The sequence below is a fragment of the Drosophila suzukii genome, assembly GCF_043229965.1.
Source record: "Drosophila suzukii chromosome 2 unlocalized genomic scaffold, CBGP_Dsuzu_IsoJpt1.0 scf_2c, whole genome shotgun sequence".
NCBI lineage: Eukaryota > Metazoa > Arthropoda > Insecta > Diptera > Drosophilidae > Drosophila > Drosophila suzukii.
The window spans coordinates 14,605,665-14,617,796 of record NW_027255896.1 but is presented as its reverse complement, the minus strand read 5'-3'; the positions used below and the strand labels follow the sequence as shown (position 1 = coordinate 14,617,796).

Below are 12,132 nucleotides of genomic sequence, written 5' to 3'. Positions count from 1 at the left end.
ATTAACACGTTCCTAACCGACGTAAATAAATTCCGGGATATTTTGTAGCGAAAAAGTTATTATTAATAGTCCTGTGTCAGTTGGCTTGCGTTGTATATGCTTGGTGATTTTCCTTATTTCGACTACTTTTTGGGATTTTAAGTTATCCAGGATTTCCTCGGTATCGATTCCATTTAGGTCTGGGCAGTATATGACTCCTTTGCAGGTAATTTCTTATATAGCATGAAAATTGTGGGCGACACATGCTTAGGTGGTTTGTGGACGTTAGAGTGGTCTTCGCAAACTTTTTTTTGATCAATCGATAGGTATTGACGAGACTAATACATTTCAGTTACAATTTTTTATCTGGCAATCAAATTGTGGGCGCCACAGGTTAAGGCGGTTTGTGGGCGTTAGAGTGGGCGTGGCATATTTGCGTAACAATCTTGCGCTGCGCTCAAATCTGCGGAATCTAAATCTGAAAACCCAATTCTCTATCTTTGATATTTTCCGAGATATCCGCGTTCATATCCAATTTTTTTTTATGTCAATCGATAGATATTGATGAGAACAATTCATTTCAGTTACAATTTTTACTCTAGCATCAAAACTGTAGGAGCCACAGTTTTGGGCGGATTGTGAGATCTCAGCGTTCAACCGGACAGACCGACAGACGGATAGACGGACAGACGGACGGAGGAACATGGCTAGATCGACTCGGCTAGTGATCCTGATCAAGAATATATATACTTTATGGGGTCGGAAACGCTTTCTTCTGCCTGTTACATACTTTCCGACGAATCTAGTATACCCTTTTACTCTACGAGTAATGGGTATACCTGGTTTTGTCGAAGCGGCTTGTAGGTCTGTACACAAATCGAAACGTGCTTCCTTCTTTTAGCTGCCAGGAATGGAATGATAGTTTTTTTAGGGTAAGAGATTTTGTAATAGCTCTGTATGCATCTGAGTCTGCAGTGAGAATGGAAACAGAGTTTTTGGGATGTTATTTCAGGGAGTGGACGACTCAACAATCTTGTCTGTGAATCTAATAAGTCCAATCAGATTCCCGCAGTCATCAGCCACAATTGGGAGTGATTTGTGGGAGGGTAACTGTTCTTGGCTGCCAGACGGTTGGCCGAGATTCTTGTTGTTGCATGTAGCAGTATTGCTGCGAACTTTTGTGTTAACAACGTTGTTGTTGCCGGTAAAGGTACTGGCTTTTTCAAAGTCGTTGGGGCTGACCTTGTGGGGAACTTCGACGAGTTCGATGTTGTCGTCGAGCCACAGACTTTCTGATGTTTAAATCATCATCGAAGGCCCAATGAAAATAAATTATTAATATTGGGTACTGCTTGGTACTGCTTTACCGACTTTTTATATACAAAGGACCTTTGCCCGGCTTGCGAGAAAACGATTGTGGCCTAGTGGGCAATCCGAAAGCGCACTCAGGCAGCACCCAGCTCGAACCCACCAAGGCGCGAACAAACTCCAACTTTTTTTTTTTTATTTGGGATGAGAATTTGATTCGAATGCAAGTTTCAACCAACGAGCGCGTACAACAGTTGCAACTGTTAGTTTTGACTTTCTGTTCCACTTGTTTTCCCGACAAGACACAACTAACGGAGCGTAACAGCACTGACACTGCGAAATAAAAGACAGACACGAAAGCAATAACTTTTGCCACGGAGGTGGACTTGTCCATGGACTCTTAACAAAGAATTTCGCAGCGATGCTAAAAAGCACCTGCCTTAGACGAAAGCATGATGGAGGCTCATGGAATTTTATACCCTTGCAGAGGGTATAATGATTTCAGTCAGAAGTTTGCAACGAAGTGAAGGAGACGTGAGACATACGCAAGCTAGTCTTTCAGTTTTAGAGCTATCGCGATGAAACCCCCCCAAAAGTATTATTTCTATTGCTTGTAGTACATAAGTAAGAACGAGTTGGAACGGACAACTATATCCTATAGCTCCAATAGGAATGATCAGAAATATATATTTTTTTAAATTTTAACTGCGGTGTTTTTTGACAAAATATTTACGAATTTTGAAGGACTTTAACAATTAATGTCAAAATAATACCAAGACCGTTATACTTCGATTCCAGTAATCATATACGGTAGTAATTTGAAATGGAACATTATCTTAAAATTTCTCTAATTAGTTCTTAGTTTTCTAAAAATCATAAAGCTCTGTACATACAAAAGAAACTTCGGCTTGCCGAAAATAGCATCCATTCTTGCTCTAAATATTTTCAGTTAGATACAGTAAACGTATAAATAATGCTTTCTGCTTTTATTCTATTAATACTAATCTCTTGTCACAAAAAACGAATGCCTGGACTTAGGAACTATGTTAGAGTCTATATTTCTCCTTATTGAACACATTTTCTAAATAGTTGTGACGACCAAGTCGCCTAAACATAAATTCGCCCTACACTAATTAATATAAAAATAATTCCGAAGTCTGACCTAGCATTTAAAGCCGCGCCCAACCACAAACAGCTTGGTCACACCGATCCGCCAATCAGTGATCACATTTGAACTCGCGCCCAACTACAAACAGGCTGGTTACACCGATCCGCCAATTAGTGATCACTTTTGAACGCGCGCCCAACCACAAGGGATCCCCATAACAAGTAATCAGCCAGAAACGCGTATAAAAGGGGCTTCGGCAGCCGATCTAGGAAGACATCAATGTAAGTGTTCGGGAACCTAACTTTGTAATTAGTCACTGGTAGAGCTAGTAGCTGTTGACAACTTAGTACTTGACCGACATCCTCGGTTATTAATCGGATGGCCAGTGTCCATAGGGATTCGGTTCAGAAACGGTCCTCGTAGAACTCGATTCCCTATGGGTCAACTCCGGAACCGGTCATGCTCGCATAGTCGGGATTCGGTTTATGAATCGGTCCCAGTACTTGCGAGTTCCCTCCAGTCGACATATCTCAGCCTCTCAACCCGGAGATTAAACAGACCAGTGGCACACGAACACAACGATGCCCTGACTAACCCACTAACTCAACATACTAATCCACGTCCCACGTACAAGACCAGAGCACTACCCCCCACAAGACCACGACGAAGGAACCGCACTTCATCGTCACACCGAGAGCCACATTAGTCACGGGTTCACAGGGACCGGGTGGTAGGAACCTAAGAAGCACAACAGAAACCTCCGAAGCACATCAGGAACCGGGACCCCTCGCCGAAGGATATCGCACAGACTTTCCCGCAGAGAATACATGAAGTTTACTTATTCCTCTAACATTTAAATATTCAATATTGGTTAAGTTAAGAATAAAATCAAATAAGCTAGGCGATCTTCTTTCTTGGGAGCGGAAAAAATTATCGATCGAGAGGCCAACTAGTAATATATAAATTCCTGTCCCGAACCCTGACAACGGGGAGCTAAACCGCCTTCCCACACAAGCCCATTACTCAGTTCCTAAGACGTTTGCAATATATGGATTCATAAAGCGCAATCCGACTCAATTCTCTGGCCCATGTACCGAACTTAGCTTATTTTCATTTTTGGTTCGGTCAAAATTAGAGTACGCAGAAGTTTTTTGGAACACGACTGGGACCTTTCATATCCGTCGCGTTCAGCGTGTTCAAAAGCTATTCTTACGCATTGCCCTACTTCTTGATTTTACCGAGCCCGCTTCTTCCTTTCCACTAAGTTTCGTCTTGTGCATCTGTCTTCTATTTAAATATCAAAGAAGAAAGAAGACCAAAGAATTGTAATTGCACTGCTCTTTACTCAATATTTATTAGGTGGCAAAATTGAATGACTGTGTTCATAGTTTTTTTGTGTAGGGGAGTGTAGGGTATAGTGACGAACGATTCGTTATTAGAATGTAACTTTTCCAAAAGTTGATATTTTACAAAAGATTAGTTGCAGAAAGTTTATGACATTTATTGATCGTGTTCCTGTAAAAGTTCGATGCTAAACTTCCAGCGGAGTTAAATACTACAGCGCTTGGCGTAAACCAATATATTTTTATACCCGTTAAACCCGTTTTAAACTTTAAAAAATCGTACATATGAACGCGGATACCTAGGAAACTACCAAAGATAGAGAACTGGGATTTCACATAAGCTGCCCAAACCTGTGACGCCCACAATTTGCATGCTAGATACAAAATTTGAACTGTATTGGTCTTGTCAATACCTATCGAAAAAAAGTTTGCCACGCCCACTCTAACCACAAACCGCCTAAACCTTTGCCGCCCACAATTTTCATGCTGGAAAAATATTTTAACTGATATGTATTAGTTTCGTCAAGGGAAAACGCTATAGTCGAGTACCTCGACTATCAGACAACTCAGCTAAAGGCACCAAAGGGAAATGGAGATATGCAAGCAGTAAAGCGAGATTGACATGCGCCACCTACCCGCGATCTCAATATATGATTATGTGGGCGGTAGACAGACTTAGGCGTTATGGCCGTTAGAGTGGGCTGGCAAACTTTTTTTGTGGTCAATCGATAGGTATTGACGAGACTAATACATTTCAGTTAACATTTTTTTCTAGCATGAAAATTGTGGGCTCCACAGGCTTACGCGGTTTGTGATTGTTAGAGTGGGCGTGGCAAACACTTTTTGGATCAATCGATAGGTATTAACAAGGCTAATAAATCTCAGCTAAAATTTGTTATCTAGCATAAAAATTGTGGGCACGTTCATCTGGACACATCTAGTGATCCTGATCAAGAATATATATACTCGAGTAACGGGCATAAAAACACCGAAGCTATAATTTGTTTCGTATTATTTTCCAACCAATGTTCCGATCGTTCCTATGGCAGCTATATTATATAGTCGTCCGGTTTTTATAAAATTAAATTCGAAATGCAGAACTAATTAAAAAATGTTATTTCCAAGCGTAGTAGGTTATATGTTAAAAAACACCGAAGCTATAATTTGTTTCATATAATTTTCCCACCAATTTTTCGATCGTTCCTATGGCAGCTTTATGATATAGTCGTCCGACTATGATAAAATTAAATTCGAGATTCAGAACTATTTAAAATATGTTATTTCCAAGCTTAGGAGGTCATATGTTAAAAAACACCGAAGCTATAATTTGTTTCGTATTATTTTCCCACCAATTTTCCGATCGTTCCTATGTCAGTTTTATGATATAGTCGTCCGAATATGATAAAATTAAATTCGAAATTCAGAACTAATTAATATCAAACAAAAACACCTCTTAACGAGGTAAAAAGTAGTGGCGAAAGCGCTCTTAACAAAAATTTCTGATATCAACAATTGTGACGAAAAATGATATTATATTCGATAAAATAAATAAACTATATTAAATTTATGATTTCGGCCCGCAACAGTAAATATTTATTTACCTACACGTAAATTTTCTAATTTTTTTTCTAAGCCTACAGGGGAAGTTAGCTCTAAAGGAACCCCTGGTCTCGATAATCAGACGAACGATGTACTGATATTTGATTGGGGAAGAAAGAGACTCTCGGTTGTTCCATATAGGAAGCAATTATTTGTGTCTCATTTAGCCCCTGAAATCACAATTGAAGATGTTTTAGAATTTGTACACTAAGAATTCCCATCTCAAAATAGCACAATGGCTTAAATTTCCATATGTTCGTAGGATATCTTCATTTTAAATATCTGCTCCTCCTGAAGTATTTAATGTACTAAATTCTAACAGTTTTTGGCTTAATGATGAATTGGTCATTGGAGAGTTTTTTCCCAACAGACGGAGAACTAATAAAAGGCCTTCCGCGGTAGTATCTGCGCCAAAAAACTGAGCAGTCTTTTTTTACCAATGTAAATGATAGGGAACTTAATATGAAGCTACCCAATATATAAATATATGCTGACTCATCCGCTTTTCCCTAAGACATTCTGGCCTTTACTGAGACTTGACTTCAACCGGAGATATTATACTATGAAGTTCTGTCCAACAATTTGAATACGTATAGAAGTAATCGCTCTCTTCGTAGGGGGGTGGGGTTAAGATTGCCGTTACTTCTACTTTCAAATCGGAGATAATATACTTTCTTAATCCCAATGACATCGATTCGTTGGTGTTAACGTTTCTTTGCAATCTTTTTATATTTTTGTAACATGGATTCGACTTAATAAATTATGACCACTGCAATAAAAGCTGTTCGAAGTCATCTCTCCGACAAGGATCTCTTAATTGTTTTGGGTGGTTTCAATCTCCCTGACATTTCTTGGTCCCCTTCTCCTTTATCTGTCCATGACTTCAGTAAACAGACAATTAGATCTTGTATTTGTTTTAGATCCGTCTGAAGTCACGGTATCTAGAATTTACCCACTTCTTGTGCCAGAAGACCGATATCATCCCACATTGGAACTAACAATTTGTCTCCGCTGCGTCGATACTCTCTCTCCGTTACTTTTTCCAACTAAATATAGATGTTTTCGTAAATGTGACAATAATAAACTAAACTACAAGATATCTTAATAAAATTTGACAAATTTATATAATTTATTGGATTTTGAAAGATCTTCGGAACTATTTTATAGTGTCTTTTTTTAGAGAATGCGTTCCTTATTGTTTTTCTCCAAAGTAAGACAGTCTTTCTTGGTTTACCAATGAGCTGCAAAGACTTAGAAACCTTACCTCGAATATCAGATACCCGTTACTCAGCTAAAGGGACCAAAGGGAAATGGAGATATGCAAGCAGCAAAGCGAGATTAAAATACGCCACCTACCGGCGGTATACAGATTTAAGCGTCATGGCCGTTAGAGTGGGCGTGGCAACTTTTTTTGAATCAATCAATAGGTATTGACGAGACCAATACATTTCAGTTAAAATTTTTTATCTAGCATGAAAACTGTGGGCGTCACAGGTTTGGGCGGCTTGTGGGCGTTAAAGTGGGCGTGGCAAACTTGTTTTTGGGTCAATCAATAGGTATTGATGAGGACAATACATTTCAAATGATCCAAAGTTTTTATTTTAGCATCAAAACTGTAGGAGCCACATTGTTGGGCGGTCTCTGGGCGTAAGAAAGTGCGTGGCACATTGCTGAAACAAACTTGCTCTGCGTAAGAAGCTCAGGAATCAGCACGCCAAATCTCAATAGCCTAGCTCTTATAGTTTCCGAGATCTCAGCGTTCATCCGGACAGACCGACAGACGGACATGGCTAGATCGACTCGGCTAGTGATCCTGATCAAGAATATACCCTGCAGTACCATTCAGCGCTTATTGAGCACTGACTCACTGCAAAATGTTCATCACTGAGCGCTCAATGAGCGCACAATTTGTATGGAATTGAGTGCTTAAATTAACATAGGCATGTCCTAGGGTTCATCAGTGCACAAAAACTAGCACGCATTGAGCGCTTTTTTGAGCTCTTTTTTGAGCAGCAAAAAAAGCACACGTTCAGCACATGTTGAGCGCTCGATTAAGCAGCGGAAAAAGCACACAATCAGCACACGTTGAGCTCTCGATTAAGCAGCGGAAAAGCACACATTCAGCACATGTTGAGCGCTCATTCAAGCAGCGAAAAAGCGCACATTCAGCACACGTTGAGCGCTTAGCAGCAAATAAAATTTCAGTTGTAATTTTTATTTTTATTTGTTTATTTTAAAATTTGAGCTCGGGGGTTTTCGGTGTTTTTGGGGTCGCTGGCACCTCCTCCTCAGCATCTGGTGCCGGTGTTGCCTTTTTTTTGGTACAACTCAAGTTTTTAACGCACCGCATTGCCTTCTGCAGCGCCTTTTCGGGAGGCTCCGACGGCTCCACCAGGGCGATTGCATCTAGTACTACAAAAAAATTAGTTTTAAAAATAAAACAAGACGAGAATAAAAACGAGTGACCGAAAGTAATCGTTATTTGTAAGATTTATTTATAATAAATGTAATGTTATCTTTGGCATTCAATGTAAAAATCTCAGAAGTCTTTTAAAAATTAAACTTACAAACAATAGTTACTTTCAGCCTCAATAAAAACTTACTTAATAAAGCGCGGACGAAATGTGGGTAGTCTGAGCTTCTTCTTGTTTGAAATTTGTATTTAAATAGCCATGTTTAATAACTTACACAAAAAAAAATTGTGCTTTAATGTTATTAATACAAAAAAACATAAGTTATAAAAACATAACATCTCTGATTTTTGGTCCCTAGGAACTTAGCACTCAATAAGATTTTCAAATTTTTTCACAGATTCATTCATTTGTTTATTTATATGCATCATTAGTTGTTTTTCACGTCAAAAATTAATATTTTTCAAAGCTATTTTTTTCCGCCACGTGTTTTTTTGGGAATCTTGTATTTTCCATTTTTTTTAATATACATTAACTTGTTTTTACTCTCACTGTTTAAATAAATATTGGTCTGCGAAAGACTTACCTGGGAATCGTATAGGTTAGGTATCACTTTTAAACCACTGGTTTATTTCATTTAACTACGTTAATTGCGGGTAATTCTAACTCGTAAGTAAACTCAAGTGAAAAAGACGAAAAAAGTCGCGTGCCTTCCAGAAAAACAACAAGCAACAACAACAACGGTTCCGCTAATCCGTTGTTGTTCTGTTTTTTTGGCATGTCCCGTTTGGTCTATGCATCTTGCACATAAAAGCAGGGTATTTATAGACATATCCGACTATGCAAATCGTTAAATAAAAATATATTTTGAAGACTTCACGTGTTAATAAATAACATTAATAAACATATACATTTTTTTAAGAAGTACAAATATTTTAAAACAGAAACCTATTATTTTAAATGGTTGTTTTATCATTTTCGAACAAATGTCGCATTATTCAAAAGGCAAGGGTGCACAATAGTCTATATATTTTAGTTGCTGGGCCTCCTTCCCTTCACACGCACTTTTCCGTCTGAGACATGGCGAGAGAGGGAGAGCCCAAAATTACTTTTTGTGCGTTCTCTTTGCGGACCCGACTGAGAGCGCGTCGCTTTGCTGCCGTTGCGCTCAGCTCTGCCGGCGTCGCTGTCTGCTCTGCTGACGTCGCAGTCGGCTTCGTGATGATTGGGCGCTTAACTCAAACGTGGAACTGCAGGGTAGAGACAAAAAAGTTGATATTTCTCTTTTTGATATATGGTAAACTTGAAGGAAAAAAAATACGGCATACTTATGGGCATTCTTTCTTGGGACTTTAGCTATTTTCAGCGATCAAGCCACCCCACCCTAACAGAATTTATTTTTGATGTAATGACTTCATTTTGGAATGGCACTCAAAAGCACTCGAAAAGCAAAGTAATCATTAGCTACAAAAAAAGCCGATAACAAAAGATCTTATTTTTGCAATATCATGCATCATTTTTGCCTGTGCGGCGCTACAAAAAGTGTAGCACGACACACGACTGCGTTGCAGGCTTCGTGGATTTTGTCATGTCCTTTTTTGAGAGGATCCGTTTTAGCGAGGCGTCAGCGTAGTGGCGCTGTCGCCGTGTGTGGTTCGGAGGAACAGGATAGGCAGTTACAAGAACGAATAGTGACTCTCTGTAAATCGACGCCTGTGTTCAGACCGAAACGCACTCCGCTCTAATGGAACCCGAACGTAATTCGACATAGTCATATACCGAAACATCTGATTCGCGACAATGCCAACTTTATAATAATTTTTAAATAAGATGATTTAAATATGCTGCATATATAACGGGACCATATAAACACAGATATGAATTATGAAACATTTGTTAAAATTTGTCAAAAATGTTAGGAGGAAAATCACGGATTCTTATTCATTAGGAAGATTAACGAAATGGATAACGGAAGATGCAGAAGAGGATTTGATCAATTTATTATGGTGATATGGAGTAATTTCAATATAAAGCTTGGTTGGATACTTACAATCCCATAGTTTATAAAGAGATTTCAATATGTCAAGATCACTTGCATTATCCTTAAATGGAAATAGTTCCATTATATATACAAGCTTTTTCCACCTATCGATTTTAATATGTATAATTCGATTCCAAATATTGATGAAAAAAATTATCTCTTTTAGATCGGTGACAATGTTATTACAATTACAATTCCAATACGAATTGAATGATATTGCCGATTTCATTTACAATAAACTAAAAGACTATAACCTTGAAAACACATTTAAAATCAAAGTAACAATAATACACTTCAAGTTGAAAAAACTACCATGCGAGAGTCAGTTTACTTTAATAAGGAAAGATCGGTTGAACAACTGTTTGGTTTCCATCAAAAATTACTAGAACCACATCCTACAAAAAACCTATCGATCAGATAAGACTGTGAACATATTAAAAATTAGTACAATTCGTTTGGAATGTAATGTAATCAGCGTTTCATATGTAGATAATACACCGAATCAGACGTTTCATAAGTTTGGCATTAATGTTTCGTCTGGGTATTAAATGACAGTGACACCACATAACCTAATTTATTTATCAGTAAACTGTGACGAAATAAGCATACTATCTATACGCATAGTTGATCAAAACGGTGATTTGGTGAATTTACGTGGTGAAAACGTTTCGATTCGCATGCACATTCGGTTAATAGAATGATTATTTATAACAAAAAAACGTAGCTTAAGTCCTCAGTCAAGCATTACTAAATGTAAAGCTATAGAAAGAGGATCAACAGTAAAACGAAGCTCACTTACTTTGAAAAATAAACTCTTCTTAAAGTCGTTAGGACTAAAGCTTCGAGTACAATATAAAAGGTTTTAAATGTTCGAGAAAAGGTTTACTCAGATGAGAGTATTTCGAAGAAAGAGTTTCATACTTATTATTATTTAAACCAAACGATGAAATTCGAATTACTATCCAAAATCAAGACTTGTACGTGCTTCCTCACGAAAGTTACCTTAATTTTCTAGAAATTATTAGAATAGATTAACCAAATGGACCTACAACTGATAATGTTACCACTTTTTTAAGATAATTGTATGGCTTACTTTTTGGTTGAAATGAAGTACGAAATAAATGGATATGAGATTGATAGAACACGATTAGTCGGTTTGACTACTACCCTAAAAAATTGTATATCTCTGGATAATCTTCAAAGTCAAAATCTATTACATTCAGGATGGAGCAGTGGAGACGTAATTTCTACGGGACCCCACTTCAACCTTTCTGTTCCATTAAAAAATTTGTTGGTGAGGATTTTAAAAAAGTTTTGTTAAATTGTAAGCACGAACAAGTGCTGATGGCGAAGTGTTTGAACAAACCAGAAATGAACAAATTTTTAAACTGGAAATGACGAATATAACCTGGAAAACTCCCCATGGAACTCCGAGCACACCTGCCAATCTCATTCCTGAGTTGGGATTCATGTTAACCCCAAATTGGGAGTCAACACAGCTGGAATGTGAAATTGTCGGCTAACCGCGAAAAACCAAGATTTGCCATTATTGGATTTACACTAAATGGATCACTTATCACAAATAACTTATCAAACTTTAAAGTTCACTTGAATTCTGAGTCATACCCATATGATAATCTGAATGTCGATTTAAGTAAGAATCAGTATGCTCACCCATATGAAATATATACAAGATTTCAATCTAGTTACTATAATCGTGAATCACAACCATATTTGACACCAAATGAATTGAAATTTAGAGCCCCCATTATATGATCTTTCATATTAAAACAAATCAGTGAAAACTGGTCCTATTGATGTGAGAATTTCAATAGAACTGGAGGCTCCACTATTAATTAAATGAAATTTTATGAAGAAATTTACCAATTTATTGAACAATTTAAAGCACAGATAATTGGTCAACATTTTCAATACCTCCTAAACACAAAAACTATGTTCATGAATCGAGGTGGACATGATCTCAAAACTACGAATTATGGTGAACACTTTACATTTTGTAATTTCCTGACGTCGGAAACGTGCGCCTGCCTCTTCTATGCAAATCGCCGGAATAAAGCCAGAAAATTAATTTTAATATATAATAAAACATGTTCGCAATACTAAAATAAATTAATAAATGTATTATTTTGCTACAAAATAAACTTGTGACGTTTTGTTTCGAGTTGAAATTACAGGTAAGGAAATTGGAAAATATTTCCTTGACGGAGATGTGTCAGCTACTTGCGAGCTGTTGAGACGTGTTAGAGATAGCAGTCAGCCGTGAAGTCGTTGGCGTGAGGCCCATGATCTTGTCAATGAGCGTGCGCTTTCAGGCTTGTGCAT

General features: G+C 37.7%; 2 protein-coding genes across 7 annotated transcripts in view; one reads left to right on the top strand and one right to left on the bottom strand.

Annotated features, from left to right (window-relative positions):
- LOC139354007 (uncharacterized) overlaps positions 1-12,132 on the top strand; it is a 978,888-nt gene that overhangs the window by 792,689 nt on the left and 174,067 nt on the right. The gene's annotated exons all lie outside the window — the stretch shown is intronic.
- LOC139354014 (uncharacterized) overlaps positions 8,564-12,132 on the bottom strand; it is a 145,992-nt gene continuing 142,423 nt past the window's right edge. The window contains exon 3 of the mRNA XM_070998240.1: positions 8,564-8,998. Coding sequence (XP_070854341.1) covers positions 8,982-8,998 — 17 coding nt within the window. The 3' untranslated portion in view covers positions 8,564-8,981. The remainder of the gene's footprint in view (positions 8,999-12,132) is intronic.